At 46.0% G+C, this 16682-nt stretch overlaps 1 protein-coding gene across 2 annotated transcripts in view; it reads right to left on the bottom strand.

Annotated features, from left to right (window-relative positions):
- The window catches only part of LOC133149984 (uncharacterized), a 41510-nt gene extending 24828 nt beyond the window's left edge, over positions 1 to 16682 (bottom strand). Inside the window, exons 1-3 of one of the 2 annotated variants that reach the window (XM_061272232.1) lie at positions 10078 to 10217; positions 9809 to 9960; positions 7601 to 7809 (exon numbers count right to left, since the gene is read on the bottom strand). In XM_061272232.1, the coding sequence (XP_061128216.1) occupies positions 7601 to 7809; positions 9809 to 9853 (254 nt within the window). In that variant the 5' untranslated portion in view covers positions 9854 to 9960; positions 10078 to 10217. Of the gene's footprint in view, positions 1 to 7600; positions 7810 to 9808; positions 9961 to 10077; positions 10218 to 16415 lie in introns of those variants that run through there. The other variant, XM_061272233.1, reaches the window with a different exon arrangement.

The following is a 16682-nucleotide window of genomic DNA, read 5'->3' on the forward strand; positions in this document are numbered from 1 at the left end:
GAATCAAACAAAAAAGAAATGACCTCATACAACGGTTGACAGCTCAATCTAAACAAATGAACGTCTGCCGACAGTGTCTGACACATTTGAGTTGCAAATATGAAAAAATAATCTGAAAAAAATCTGAAAGAAGAAACACATTAAAGAGCATTAGAAACATTTTATGTTTCATCTGTAACATCTGGAGACACCAGAGCTCTTTAAACTTCAAACGGACAAAGTCGTCTGGCTGTCTGAAATGTTTCTGTTGCATACCTTGCATTATGCTGTCTGTCTTTTGCCGTCATAATGGTAATTACGAGAGCCGAAGGTACCGCTCCCGCTGACATGTTTGTGCATGTCTGATATAAAGGGGCGTGATTCTCCAATAAACACGTTCGGTAGGTAGAGAGGACACGACTGATTAATTGACAGGGTAGCGATCCAATCAAGACAACGCCATTCTCAGCCTGCGCTCCTACCGTGTTATCGATATTACTTTTTTAAATGTATTATTAATTTTATGTTCAAACTGAAAACATAAACTAAATAACATGGAAGTCATTCAAGTCATTGTGTCTCAAGTCAAGTCCCGAGTCTTTAACTTCCAAGTCCGAGTCTCAAGTTCTTGTCAAGTCACAAGTCATCAAAACAGCGACTCGAGTCCAAGTCACAGTGACTCGAGTCCCCATCTCTGTTACATTCCAAACATTTTAGTACCAGGAGACCAGAGGTGTCCAAACTCGATCCATGAAGGCCACTGTGCTGCCTGTTTTCAATGTCATTCTGCTGCAACACACCTCACCTGATTCAAACGATCAAGAGTGTTATATCAAGCTTCTTCAAAGCTTTCTGATAATATGATTACAACCTTCATAAAAAACATATCACAACAAAGAGTGTCATGTGTTCTACTGAGCATTAACACATTAGTTAACAATTTAGTTAACCTTTATCTGAAGCTAAGTGTACTTCTTAGCTTTGCTGCAGGAATGTGTGCAGGCCATAGATGTAAGATGAGAAAACTGGCCAAAAAATAATTTCTGATTTTTATGTGGGAGACTCACGAATTTCAACCCTGTCTTCCGCCTGCCCCCCGATCTGTCATTCCTCCTGCTAATCTCTAGATTTTACAGTGAAGTAGATAGTTTATATTGTGGTAAATGTGATGCAACACAGCTCCCTCCTTGCGTTTCCCTCCGTGCGACTTGTTCATCACTAAGCCTCCCCTCCCCTGCTCATATGTCCAGCAGTGCAAGCGGTGGGCTCTCCCCAAACCGCTGATATTGGTCTACCTCAATGACAGTACTCTAAAAATGTCATAGTAATGAACAGCGGGGGGTTGGGGATTCCCCTACTGTCGGATGTCGAAACGATCAGGGGCACGCAAAAAGAACATTTAAAAACAAACAAGAGGATGAAGAAAAGAACCAGCAGATGGATGTGAGTGTTTGATGTTACATAAAGTTTCTGCTGCCCCATGGTTTCTGCACATTACTAGTTAAAATTAAACAGCACACCAGCTCTCATCTGTTCACAAAGACAGATGTAATGTTCCATTATTAGCCATGCCGCAAGATGACACGTTCTCCTCTGTCAAATGTTAAAATTGATACCAAACACAGTTTTTATGTCAGCTCCAAACTGTGTGGGAATCTCTTTTAAGAATTCTTCTGTGGCCTGTAACCAACTGGTCTGCCGACAAGCACTGGGCCTCGGACCAGTGGTTGCAGACCGCTGTCGTAGGGGCTGAAACGGGATGAAAAAAAAAATCCCTATTTTTCACAACCCAAAGTTGGCAAGCATGTAAAGCAGGCATGTCCACAGTCCGCCCTGCGGGCCAAATCCGGCCCCCGATCAGATTTCATATGGCCTGCAGCTTCGGTCTTATAATGTATTATTTATGGCCCACTTGCACTGTCAAACTGAAGAAAATAAAAATCATGAAACTGTAATTCTTCCTATTATCAAAAGGTGGCGGCACCACCCCTCGCCGCTCATTTCTGCCATGGCGACTGCAAAGAAAACGAGGAAAGTTGACATTTAGGAACGTCGCTTTCAAGAGAAATGTGAATTACAATACTTCTTCGCTGAAAATCAAGGCAATTGTGTTTGTCTAATTTTTAAAGAGACGGTTGCCTTGTTTAAGGATTTCAATCTAAAGAGACACTAGTAGACTAAACATGCTGACGCATACGACAAGCTAACAAGGAGTAACCGGGCTGATAAAGTGAAGCAGCTCCAAGCTGAACTGGCATCACAACAGCGATTCTTCACGCGGGGCTGTGAGTCAAAATTAAATCAAAATTAAATATTACTTAATATTAAATATTATGAAGTGGACATGTTAATACTGTTGATGTTATAAACCTGTAGACATGACACAAACTATTACTTTCTGAAAGATATTGTAAATGACAAGAGCAAAACTCACTTGTTTTAAGTTTTAATAATAACAAACAAATTTGCATTACTTATAACTCCTGTTTAAAATGTTCATGAGGCAAAAATAATTTTAAACTCATGTAAATGTAAGGTATGTCAAACAGTTTGTGAAATGTTATGACTCTTCAGATATGAATGAAAGGCAGAATTTGTGTTTTTAGAGTTGTTCACATCTGCCTGAATGGCTTATATTTGGTTATTTTGTCATTTGAAAAGTAAAGACAATTGTGACAATGAAATTTGTTTTATAACAGTATGTATTTGCATGATTTTTTTTTGTAGTTAAAAAATGTCTGAAAAAACTATTGGCCCCCGGGCCCCTTGACTTTATTAAATCTGGCCCTCCTTGCAAAAGGTTTGGACACCCCTGATGTAAAGCAAGAAACCGGTTTGACAAATCACCCCTCCGCCCCTGTCCGAAAGAAATCACACACAAAAAAAATCTCCCTAATTTTCACGCTGATAAGAAAAAATCTCCTCATTTCTCACAGCCCAAAGTTGGAAAGTATGCATGTGGCAATAATACATATTACTTACAAATAAAGCATTTAGGAAACCTAGACAACAATAACGTATCTATACATTTTAATCATGCTAACCTGAAGTCTGTTTTTCCGAGGCTTCACCAGCATGTTAATTTTCCTACGTGTGGCGACAGCTTCCTGGACCTGGTCTACTCTTCGCATAAAGGAGCTTTCAAAGCCGCCCCCCTCCCCCTTCTTGGACTTTCTGACCATATCACTGTTATGCTTTTGCCCGCATACAGACAAATGGTGAGAGCGTCCAGGCCAGTTCGCAAGCAGGTACGGGTGTGGCCTGAGGGTGCCTCTGATGCGCTTCGTGACTGCTTTGGCTCTACTGACTGGGACATGTTTAGGTGGGCTGCCACTTGCGACGATCGGACAAACGTTGAGGAGTATACTGACTCTGTTTCCTCCTACATCAGGAAGTGCATTGATGATGTGACTCTCTCAAAATCCATCGTCACTCGGGCTAACCGGAAGCCATGGCTGACAGGTGCTGTCTTCAGGCTGCTGAGGGCCAGGGACAAAGCCTTTAGAGCGGGGGATGAGGCTGGCTTGAGGACTGCGAGGGCCGACCTGTCCCGGGGCATCAAAGAAGCAAAGAGGGCGTTCTCGTGCAAAATTACCGCCCACTTCAAGGACAGCAGGGACGCACGGAGCCTTTGGCAGGGCATTCAGACCATCACGGATTACAAGCCCGCGCCGCAGAGCTGTGAAGGCGACGTCCGTCTACTCAATGAGCTTAACCGCTTCTTTGCTCGCTTCGACGCTCAGAACAGCACTTGCCCGCTGAAGGCCACTCCCCCTTCACACGAGCTGCCCCTGTGCCTCTCCGCTGACAGCGTGAGGAGGGCGCTTGCCGCCATCAACATCCGTAAGGCGGCGGTCCCTGACAACATCCCGGGTCGAGCGCTGAAGGACTGCGCTGGTGAGCTGACGGGTGTCTTCACGGACATCTTTAACACTTCCCTGCAGAAGGCCATCGTCCCTTCGTGTTTCAAAGCTGCCACCATTGTACCTGTGCCAAAGAAACCTGCTCCGTCCTGCTTCAATGACTACCGCCCCGTGGCACTTACGCCCATCATCATGAAGTGCTTTGAGCGGCTTGTCATGGAGCACATCCGATCCGTTCTCCCCCCCACCATTGACCCCTTCCAGTTTGCGTACCGAGCCAATCGGTCCTCTGAGGATGCCATCTGCTCTGCCCTCCACTCGGCCCTCACCCACCTGGAGAGAAGGGACTCGTATGTGAGATTGCTGTTTGTGGACTTCTGTTCTGCCTTCAACACCATTGTGCCACAACGCCTCATCAGAAAACTTGACACGCTGGGCCTCAGTACCTACCTCTGCAACTGGCTACTGGACTTCCTCTGTCAGAGGCCACAGCTGGTATGTGTTGGCGACAAAATCTCCGCCAGCATCACGCTGAGCACGGGGGCCCCCCAAGGCTGCGTGCTCAGTCCGCTGCTCTTCACCCTCCTGACGCATGACTGCACTGCAACCTACAGCGACAACCGCATAGTAAAGTTTGCTGACGACACGACTCTGGTGGGTCTCATCACCAAGGGAGACGAGACTCAATACAGGCTGGAGGTTGACCTTCTGACCACGTGGTACAGGGACAACAACCTCCTGCTGAACGGCGACAAGACCAAGGAGATTGTTGTGGACTTTGGGAAGGGTCACACCCAACACCTGCCGCTGACCATCGACGGTGCTGTGGTGGAGAGAGTGAGCAGCGCCAAGTTCCTGGGGGTGCACATCAGTGAGGATCTCTCCTGGTCCACCAACACCGCATCATTGGCGAAGAAAGCCCAGCGTCGCCTGTACTTCCTGCAGAAACTCAGGCGAGCGAGCGCTCTTCCGGCCGTCATGACTACATTTTACCGCGGCACTATTGAGAGCGTCCTCTCCAGCTGTATTGCTGTTTGGGGTGGCGGCTGCCCTGACTACAACTTGAAGGCCCTGCAGCGCGTAGTGAACACGGCTGGTAAGATAATTGGTGCTTCGCTCCCCTCCTTGAAGGATATTTACACGTCCCATCTCACCCGCAAGGCGACCACGATTGTGAGTGATGTGAGTCACCCTGCTCACTCTTTGTTTGAGCTTCTGCCCTCTGGGAAGAGGTACAGGAGCCTGCACTCCCGCACCACCAGACTCTCCAACAGCTTCATACTCCAGGCTGTTAGGATCCTGAACTCGGCCCCCCTTTCTGCGTAGCGTCCTGTACTTAGCACTATGCCTACTGTCTGCTGTACGCACACTGGCTCAGTTTTGCTCCTCTTACTTATTGGGTTATTTGTTTATTATTTATTCATCACTCATTTTATTTATTTATTATTTATTATTTATTGTTCGTGCCTTCTTTTTATTTTGTGTCGTCTAATTGTATGTTTATCGTGTACTGTGTCTCGTCACCGTGGAATGGAGGAAACGGAATTTCGGTTTCTTTGTGTGTCTTGACATATGAAGGGATTGACAATAAAGCTGACCTTGAACTTTGAACTTTGAGACACAGCTAAAGTCAGATCACACTCAGAACACAGCAGCACACCAAACGAGCTTGCAACATTGAATCACTGTCTGTTGCTTATCAGAAACCATGTAATGTCTCGCTAATTATTGAGCCATAGCAAACATAATACTATTGTATGTACATTACATATAGTAATAAAGAAAACAGGGCGGTACGGTGTTGCACTGGTTAGCATGTCCGCCACAATTCAGAGGAGCATGTTTTGATTCCGGCTCCAGCCTTCCTTTGTGGAGTTTGCATATTCTCCTTGTGCCTGCGTGAGTTTCTTACGGGTTCCTCCCAAATTCCCAAAACATGCATAGTAGGTTAAAATTGTCTGTAGGTGTGATTGTGAGCGTGAATGGTTGTCTATGTCTACGTGTGACCTGCCATTGGGGATCAAGAAAGTAAATATCCATCCATCCATCCATCCATCCATCCATCCATCCATCCATCCATCCATCCATCCATCCATCCATCCATCCATCCATCCATCCATCCAAACTTTCAGGTTTCTCCAGGTTTCTCTTTTGAAGCAGCCCATGAGAACTCAGGATAAAAATATTTGAACACATCTTTAATTCCTTAAAGGAATTTAATTTGTTTTAGTGCAGTGGTCCCCAACCACCGGGCCAAGCCGCACAGAATTTTTTTTTTTTATCGACGATCAATTAATTCAGGTCAAGACACTCGTCCCGGTCACGTGACATGTTTCCCCAATCGAGCCCGCAAAGCTAATATGTGGCGACAGGCTAACTAACCAGGCAATGAAGCATTCAAAACTGCTTCAACACATGGAGACCAAGCATCCTGCAATAAAAGACAAACCTTAATCACTTCGGGTGTCATTGTCTCCGATTACGTCTCGATGGGACCGGCTCGTTTCTGAGAAACATACTCAGTGCTCCCACTAATTCAACGTAATGGTGAGTTTTATTTTTGTCATTTGTACTTGCTATTATGTCAGTCGTATCATTTTATTTCATAGTATTTATATATTTATTATAAATGTATTATTTATTTATTTATTTATTTATTTATATCAGTGGTTCCCAAAGTGGGCGGTACCGCCCCCCTGGGGGCGGTGGAAAGATCTGGGGGGGCGGTGAGGAAGAAAGGGGCGGTAGGGGGGCGGCAGCCCGAAGTCGATGTTTGTTTGACTGAAAACAAAAACGACTGAAAATTACTGACCGCGGGGATCTACGTCTTCTTCTTAATGAGTTCCAGCCTGATGTTGAGAAGCTTATGTCCCTGCACCAAGCACATCCATCCCATTAATATTAAGTGTGAGACAATGAAGGTTACTGGTGGAATGTTTATTTACCATTCTATGTTGCTGAAACAGTTAAAACTGCTAAAAAATAAATTGGTTTACTAAATTGGGTTTTATTTGTGAAATACACATTTGTGTTTAACCTTTCTCTTTTCAAATTGCAGCATACCAAATATCAAGAAAGAGGTGTTTGTTTCCATATGTGTCTGGGGGGGGGGGGGGGGCGCTAGGAATTCACTAGGGAGCCAAGGGGGCGCCAGCCTGCAAAAGTCTGGGAACCATTGATTTATATAAATGTATTATTTATTTATATAAATGCCGGTCCATGAAAATATATCTGACATGTAACCGGTCCGTGGCGCAAAAAAGGTTGGGGACCACTGCGTTAAAGCATTACTTTTCTATTAGACTTGAGTACAAAACAACCAACATTTGAGATTTTCAGCAAATAACACAGGAAAGGTTCTAAACTATAAATATGCATGCAACCAATGTTCCCTCTAAGCTGCGCGCGTGCACAATCGCGCACTGCCCGCACATTCTCAGCGCACAAGAAAATCTATCCAGCGCATAAACATCCCACATCGCCCCCCCCCCCCCCCAAAACAAACACGCAGCGTTTGACGTCCCATTAACAGCCCCCCCCCCCCCCCCCCGGAACCGAAGCTAACACGCAGCGTTTGACGTCCCATTAACCCCCCGAAGCAAAGCGAGCCGCATGAAACCCGGCAAAGAGCGAGCCGCGGGTTGGCCACCTGATGTTGCTCACAGTAGTCCTCAGTTTGCCCAGGGAGCTTGTGTGTATGCCCAGATACATGAAAAATTAGAGGGAACATTGCATGCAACTATATGCATATAACATACCCACTGTTGGAACTGCCTCTCCCCTCCTTAACCTCCATCAGTCCAATGTTTCTAAGTGCTTCCCAGTGTCTCTCCGAGTGGCTTGTGTACGCTATGCGTTTTCTCCGATGACTCCACCCCATTTTGCCCTCCACCTGCATGTTGGTTAGTTGCAGCTCCACGAAGTCCTGCTGCTCATTTTGATGTCTGTGGTGGGTCGGTTGACGAGCCTGACAAGAAGGACGACACATAACAGAGCCTCAAAACTACACTGGAAAACACTGCTACAGCCAGACATAGATCAGAAGGAAAAAAAGGCTACAAAATAATATGTTCGTCCGTGTCCCGGCACAGTCTCGTCCTCGCCAGTCTATTCTTATTCATAATATAATCGTCCCTCTGTCCTCATTATTTTAAAAACAGTTCCGTCACCAGTCCATCTCGCTATCCATCGTCAGTCCATGTATAAAAAAAAAGTCATAGTACACGATAGACATACAAGTAGACGACACAAAATAAAAACAAGAAGGCACAAACAATAAATAATAAATAATAAACAAATAATATGAGTGATGAAAAAATAATAAACAAATAACACAATAAATAAGAGTAGCAAAACTGAGCCAGTGTGCATACAGCAGACAGTAAGCATAGCGCAAAGTACAGGACGCTACGCAGGAAGGGGGGGCGAGCCTTGGGGGGCCCCCGTGCTCAGCGTGATACCGGCGGAGATTTTGTCGCCAACACGTACAACCTGAGCCCGCGCCGCAGAGCTGTGAAGGCGACGTCCGTTTGCGTACCGAGCCAAGCGGTCTTCTGAGGATGCCATCTGCTCTGCCCTCCACTCGGCCCTCACCCACCTGGAGAGGAGGGACTCGTATGTGAGGTTGCTGTTTGTGGACTTCAGTTCTGCCTTCAACACCATTGTGCCACAACGCCTCATCGGCAAACTTGACGCGCTGGGCCTCAGTACCTACCTCTGCAACTGGCTACTGGACTTCCTCTGTCAGAGGCCACAGGTAGTACGTGTTGGCGACAAAATCTCCGCCAGCATCACGCTGAGCACGGGGGCCCCCCAAGGCTGCGTGGTCAGTCCGCTGCTCTTCACCCTCCTGACGCATGACTGCACTGCAACCTACAGCGACAACCGTATCGTGAAGTTTGCTGACGACACGACTCTGGTGGGTCTCATCACCAAGGGAAACGAGACTCAATACAGGCTGGAGGTTGACCTTCTGACCACGTGGTGCAGGGACAACAACCTCCTGCTGAACGTCGACAAGACCAAGGAGATTGTTGTGGACTTCCGGAAGGGTCACACCCAACACCTGCCGCTGACCATCGACGGTGCTGTGGTTGAGAGAGTGAGCAGCGCCAAGTTCCTGGGGGTGCACATCAGTGAGGATCTCTCCTGGTCCACCAACACCGCATCAGTGGCAAAGAAAGCCCAGCGCCGCCTGTACTTCCTGCGGAAACTCAGGCGAGCGAGCGCTCCTTCGGCCGTCATGACTGCATTTTACCGCGGCACCATTGAGAGCGTCCTCTCCAGCTGTATTGCTGTTTGGGGTGGCGGCTGCACTGACTACAACTTGAAGGCCCTGCAGCGCATAGTGAACACTGCTGGTAAGATTGCTGGTGCTTCGCTCCCCTCCTTGAAGGACATTTACACCTCCCATCTCACCCGCAAGGCGACCACGATTGTGAGTGATGCGAGTCACCCCGCTCACTCTTTGTTCGAGCTTCTGCCCTCTGGGAAGAGGTACAGAAGCCTGCGCTCCCGCACCTCCAGACTCTCAAACAGCTTCATACTCCAGGCTTTTAGGATCCTGAACTCGCTCCCCCGTTCTGCGTAGCGTCCTGTACTTTTACTGTCTGAACTGTCTGAATGCACACTGGCTCTTATTATTTATTATTTGTTATTACTCTTATTTATTGTTTGTGCCTTTTTGTTTATGATGTTTTTTACTTTTGCGCTATGCTTGCTGGCTCCGTTATTTATTGTGTTATCTGTTTATTTATTATTTATTCATCACTCTTACTATTGATTGTTTGAATTTTTGCCTTCTTGTTTTTATATTGTGTCGCGTACATGTATGTCTATCGTGTTGTGTCTCGTCACCGTGGGATAGAGAAAAACGTAATTTCGGTCTCTTTGTGTGTTGTGACATGTGGAGAGATTGACAATAAAGCTGACTTTGACTTCAATGACTACCGCCCCGTGGCACTTACGCCCATCATCATGAAGTGCTTTGAGCGGCTTGTCTTGGAGCACATCCGATCCGTTCTCCCCCCCCATCATCGACCCCTTCCAGTTTGCGTACCGTGCCAAACGGTCCTCTGAGGATGCCATCTGCTCTGCGATCCACTCGGCCCTCACCCACCTGGAGAGAAGGGACTCGTATGTGAGATTGCTGTTTGTGGACTTCAGTTCTGCCTTCAACACTATTGTGCCACAACGTCTCATCAGCAAACTTGACAAGCTGGGCCTCAGCACCTACCTCTGCAACTGGCTACTGGACTTCCTCTGTCAGAGGCCACAGGTGATACGTGTTGGCGACAAAATCTCCGCCAGCATCACGCTGAGCACAGGGGCCCCCCAAGGCTGCGTGCTCAGTCCGTTGCTCTTCACCCTCCTGACACATGACTGCACTGCAACCTACAGCGACAACCGCATAGTGAAGTTTGCTGACGACACGACTCTGGTGGGTCTCATTGCCAAGGGAGACGAGACTCAATACAGGCTGGAGGTTGACCTTCTGACCACGTGGTGCAGGGACAACAACCTCCTGCTGAACGTCAACAAGACCAAGGAGATTGTTGTTGACTTCCGGAAGGGTGAGCAGCGCCAGGTTCCTGGGGGTGCACATCAGTGAGGATCTCTCCTGGTCCACCAACACCGCATCATTGGCGAAGAAAGCCCAGCGTCGCCTATACTTCGGCTGGTAAGATTATTGGTGCTTCACTCCCCTCCTTGAAAAACATTTACATCTCCCATCTCACCCGCAAGGCGACCACGATTGTGAGTGATGTGAGTCACCCCGCTCACTCTTTGTTTGATCTTCTGCCCTCTGGTAAGAGGTACAGGAGCCTTCGCTCCCGCACCACCAGACTCACCAACAGCTTCATACTCCAGGCTGTTAGGATCCTGAACTCGCTCCCCCTTCCTGCGTAGCGTCTAGGGATGGGCGATACCAATGATTTTGGAATCGATCCGATACCAAGTATTTCCTACCCAAAATACCCGATATTCGATCCGATATCGATACCGGAAGTGTAATTTCCCGCCAAAAAGACAATTTAATGCAGTGGCATTCTTTCTCTTGGAGAGTCATCTATTGAATTTTGTAGAAAAAAGTATTACGTCATGTACATGTATTATTAACCTTTTTAGACATTAGTGCATTAGTGGAAGATGCATATTAATAGTATAACTTTAATAAAAAGGAGCTATTCTTTACTTTTCTCTCTCTCTCTCTCTCTCTCTCTCTCTCTCTCTCTCTCTCTCTCTCTCTCTCTCTCTCTCTCTCTCTCTCTCTCTTTCTCTCTCTCTCTCTCTCTCTCTCTCTCTCTCTCTCTCTCTCTCTGTTGTTGGGAAAAAGTTTTGTCTTTTAGTATAATCTAAAAAGAGACATGGTACCAACAGAGATGCAGGGCTTAATCGTCATGAGCAGCAAAACTATCAATTTGTAAAGCCACTGGATACTTACATTTAATATTGTAATACTTTAGTGTTGTTTATAGGAAGTGGAGTTACAAATAAAACGTATGGCGTTCGACCACAAATTGAAAAGGGGAAAACTTTATTTATAAATGACTGACTAAAGCGTAGTAATTATTGCTTCAAATAGCACATCAACCACAAATGCTTACGATTTTTGGTTAGCACCTGATACCTGGATATGTCTTGCCTTTCTGAAACGCTGCTTCTAAGGTACTTTGGTACCTTAGCCTCGGTGTGGCTGCCTTAGTGTCTGCGGCACGTTTCAACTGCAGCTCTTCATGAACCGTGGGGTGAATTTTGCTTAAATGTTTTGTCAAGTTTGTGGTGTTGCCACAATAATTAATTGATTTGTGACATATTTCACATTTTGCCTCGTTGTTGTTAAGTAAAATATAATATCCCCAAACCAGACTTCTCTTGCGTTCGGACTGGGCCGCCGCCGTGGCCATGCTTGTTTGTGTTTGTTTGGATTGGAACGGGGGGCGGAGAGGAGGGCTTGGCTTGTGAGAAAAGGGGGCGGGAGCAGAGCAGAGCAGAGCAGGATACGCCGGTGCAGCAGGCGGAAGGAAAAGTAGTGCTAGCATGAGTGCAAGTCGTCAAATTGGTGCAGAAAAAAAATGAGAAAAAATATAATTAAATAATTGTAAGTATCGATATTTTAGCTAGGGAGATCGATACTCAAAAATAAGCAGCCTGGATCGATATATCGATATTTTGGTATCGATCCGCCCATCCCTAGTAGCGTCCTGTACTTTGCGCTATGCTTACTGTCTGCTGTATGCACTCTGGCTCAGTTTTGCTCCTCTTTTTTATTGGGTTATTTGTTTATTATTTATTCATCACTCATATTATTTATTTATTATTTATTGTTTGTGCCTTCTTGTTTTTATTTTGTGTCGTCTACTTGTAAGTCTATCGTGTACTATGTCTCGTCACCGTGGGATAGAGGAAACAGAATTTCGGTTTCTTTGTGTGTCTTGACATATGAAGGGATTGACAATAAAGCAGACTTTGACTTCACTTTGACTTTCGACTTTGCCTCTTCTATCCAATTCACATAGTATCAAAATGACTTACTCAATTTGTTTAATATCTAGCCATCCATCCATCCATCCGACCATCCAGCCATCGCGACGTCTCGAGTCGAGGTCAGCAGCACTCCATCGCCACTGTACACAGTGTTAACAGTGCACTGCTTCCCCCTCCTGAGACGTTGGATGGTGGACAAAAATTTCCTCGAAGGCGTCTGGAGGTCGCCATGACTATAATACAAAGCTTCGCCATGGCCTGGCTGAACTCCTCCTACACTCAGGTTTTTGTCTCAGCAACCGCCGAAGCCGTGTTCCGCCTGGCCATTTGGTACCTGTCAGCTCCCTTTGGAGTCCCACTGGCCAAAAGAGCCCAATAGGACTCCTTCTTCAGCTTGATGGGATACCTTACTGCCGGTGTCCACCAGTGGGTTCGGGGGTTGCTTCCACAAAAGAACCAACCACTTTGTGGCCACAGCTCCAATCGGCTGTCTCAATAATGGAGACACGGAACATGGTCCACTCAGACTCAATGTCATCCGCCTCCCATGGGATGTGGGCAAAGCTCTGCCAGAGGTGGGAGTTGAAGTTTTTTCTGACAGGGGATCCTGCCAGACGTTCTCAGCAAACCCTCAAAATACGTTTGGGTCTGCCAGTGTGAACCGGCATCTTGCTCCACCATCAGATCCAACACACAATCAGTTGACAGCTCTGCCCCTCCCTTCACCTGAGTGTCCAAAACATGCGGCCTCAAATCCGATGAAACGACAATAAAGTCGATCATCGAACCGCGGCCGAAAGTGTCCTAGTGTCAAGTACACACATGGACACCCTTATCCTTGAACATGATGTTCATTATTAATGCGGATTGATTATTGATTATATGTTGCGCAATAATAGAACACTACTCGAGTTTTGATCCGTGGGGCTGTTCCTCCCATTCACACCTTTCCAAATCTCACTGTCATTGCCCACGTGGGCATTGAAGTAACCCAGCAGAATGACGGAGTCCCCAGAAGGAGTGCTCTCTAGCAGAGGGTACTCTGAACTGCTGTTTAGTGAATAGACACAAACAGTAGTCAGCACCCATCCCCCACACACAGAGGCGCAGGGAGGCTACCCTCTCACTTACCGGGCTGAACCCCAATGTACAGGCACCTTGCGGAGGGGCGCGGGGGGCAATAAGTATGCCCACACCTGCTCAGCGCTACTCATCGTGGGCAACTCGAGTGAGAAAAAGTCGAACCCCTCTGGAGAGGACTGGTACTAGAACCCAAGCTGTGTGTGGAGGTAAGTCTGACTACGTCTTGTCTGAACCTTTCTGCCTCACACACCAGCTGGGGCTCCTTTCCTGCCAGAGAAGTGACATTCCACGATCCTTGAGCCACCTTCTGTAGTCGGGCATCAGACAGCCAAGGCCCTGAATTGGTTACAATCTAATCACAGGGCACACATAGACAAACAACCATTCACACTTAGACCCACAGGCAATTTTGAGTGCTCAATCGAAAAGCATGTTTTTTGGGATATGGGAGGAAACCGGAGTACCCAGGAGAAACCCATGCAGGCACGGAGAGAACATGCAAACTCCACATAGGGAGACTGGAGCCAGAATTGAATTTGCAACTTCTGAACTGTGAGGCGCACATGCAAACCAGTGCGCCGCCAAATACAAATACTGTACAGTCAAATAAAATAAAACGTTGACTCAATAGAGCAATTCAATTCAGTTTCACTTCAGCTTCACACAATCTGTTATAAAAGATTAATTGATTATAAGAAAAATTGGTAGTTCTAAATTGAAGATTTTATACCAAAGCCACGTTGTCACGACTCGTCCCCAGTCGTTTTATTATGTGTATATGTTTGCCATGGTTTCTGTTCGCGTCGCCCCTCCCCTCCTGCGTCACCTCATAATCTATGTAATCACAGTCACCTGCCTCTCGTTACCTGTCGTGTATTTACAAACCGGATTCGGTTGAAGTTGGGAAATTGTGTAAAATGTCAATTAAAACAAAATACAACGATTTGAAAATCCTTCTCAACCCATATTCAATTGAATACACTACAAAGACAACATATTTAATGTTCAAACTGATCAACTTAATTATTTTTTGCCAATTAATAATTAACTTGGAATTTCATGGCTGCAATACGTCCAGTAGAAGTTGGGAAAAGTGGCAAAAAATACTGAGAAAGCTGAGAAAAGCTCATCAAACACCTATTTGGAAGATCCCACGTGATCAGGCTAATTGGGAACAGGTGGGTACCATGATTGGGTATAAAAGGAGCCTCCCCAAACATGATCAGTCATTCACAAGCAAGGATGGGGCGAGGTTCACCACTTTGTCCACAACTGCGTAAGAAAATAGTTGTAGAATAGAAAACATTTAAGAAAACCATTTCTCAATGCAAAATTGCAAGGAATTCAGGGATTTCAACATTACGGTCCATAATATCATCAAAAGGTTCAGAGAATCTGGTGAAGTCACTGCATGTAAGTGACACAGCCGGAAACCAAGACTGAATGACCGTGACCTTCGATCCCTCAGACGGCACTGCCTTAAAAACCAACAGGTTCACCACTTTGTCCACAACTGCGTGAGACCGATGCACAATGGAAAAGTGTTTTGTGGTCTGATGAGTCCACTTTTCAATTTTTTTTTTGGAAACACTGGCAGCAAGAAGCCACATTCTGCACGCGTAACAACAGCGTGGCTCCGACGTAAAAGAGTCCAGGTTCTCCCCTGGCCCGCTTGCAGACCTCTCTTCCATTGAAAATGTGTGGCGCATTATGAAGCGTAAAATACGACAGGGAAGACCCTGGACTGTTGAATAACGGAAGCGGTTCCGCCACATATTATGCAAACTGGGCTCGGTGCGTGAGCGTCACCTGTTGCAATAAAGCCGTATTTTAAGTAGGACTCCTGGTATAGTCTTTTTCAGGTTTCTTTTTCTTGGGAGTCGTCGGCTCTTATTCTGTCTCATCACTGGGCCTTTTCCCCTACACAACGAAACTTTTCAAAGACGTTTGTTTTTTATTCATTTTGCTAGCTTGTGGGTGACAAACTAGCGTTCGCCTGACCGAGATGTAGGAGAGAATCCGGTCACTTTTCAAAATAAAAGATCATTTCGGAATTAATGCAATTATTTTTCCTTTCTTGTGCGGACCGGTACCAAATGCTCCGCGGACCGGTACCAGTCCATGGACCGGGGGTTGGGGACCCCTGAGTTAGAGCATTAGATATGTTGTCTTTGTAGTGTATTTAATTGAATATGGGTTGAGAAGGATTTTCAAATCATTGTATTTTACATTTATTTACATTTTACATAATTTCCCAACTTCAACCGAATCCGGTTTGTAAGTCCTGTCTACCTCTCACTCCCCTGTCGTTTTGTCTCGTCTTTCTGTTCGGTTAGTTTCTCTGCAAGTTGGTCTGTTCTTCTGTTGGTTACCATTGTCTCGCTGCCTCCGTTAAGTTATGTTAGTTTGCCGGTTCTGTTGGTTTGTTCCCCTCACCCTCCCTTCCAACTACCTTTTCCCTCAATAAACCCTGGTCCAAGCTCCATTTGGTCTCCCTGGCTCCATCCGATCCGTGACACATGTGATCAGTATTGGCTCAGTTTCGGACAATCACACTCATGGACGATTGGTATCAGTACCACAAAATACTGATCGAACATCCCCATTTCTAATTTTTTGCATTTTAAATCTTCTAATTTTTTTATTTTTCCCCATTTCATCACAGTTTTTGTGGTAAATGGACCACTCAGAGTTTGGCTGCCCAACATGATGAATAATAATGTAGTAAATGGGTGAGGATTGTACATGATCAACATTTTTTGATATGCAAAATTGACACAATGATGTGAAAATTGAACAAGTAGTTTTGAGATTTTAAATGCTGATCTGAGAAAGGTACCAAAGCGACTTAGAAAAAGGTTTCCCCAGATGTGTTCATAGCACATAACCACAACCAGTTTCAGCACAATATTTTGAACCTTATTTCCATAGTAACCACAAATCAACAAGTATCCAAAGAAACATGTCTTTGACTTGATTTCCTCCCTGGAAAAGGTCACTCACCTTGGTCCTTGTGAGGTGACACCCCATGCTTGCTGCAGGCCAGGTTTTACGTGCTGTAAGGAAGGCGAGGATGGCACGGGGGAAGGGGGATGGGGGGTGGGGAGAAATTGGACAGCGGAGAATGACAGGAAGAATCCACAACGTCGGCTCCTCAGTCTTGCTCCTCCTGGTGGGAAAAGGCAGGCGCCATGATGGATCCGCGTGCAAGGCATCCCATTGTAGGAAAAATAGATGAAATGGTGAAGAGTTTCTTTCTCCTCTTCCTCT

This window comes from Syngnathus typhle, linkage group LG2 (genome assembly GCF_033458585.1).
Source record: "Syngnathus typhle isolate RoL2023-S1 ecotype Sweden linkage group LG2, RoL_Styp_1.0, whole genome shotgun sequence".
NCBI lineage: Eukaryota > Metazoa > Chordata > Actinopteri > Syngnathiformes > Syngnathidae > Syngnathus > Syngnathus typhle.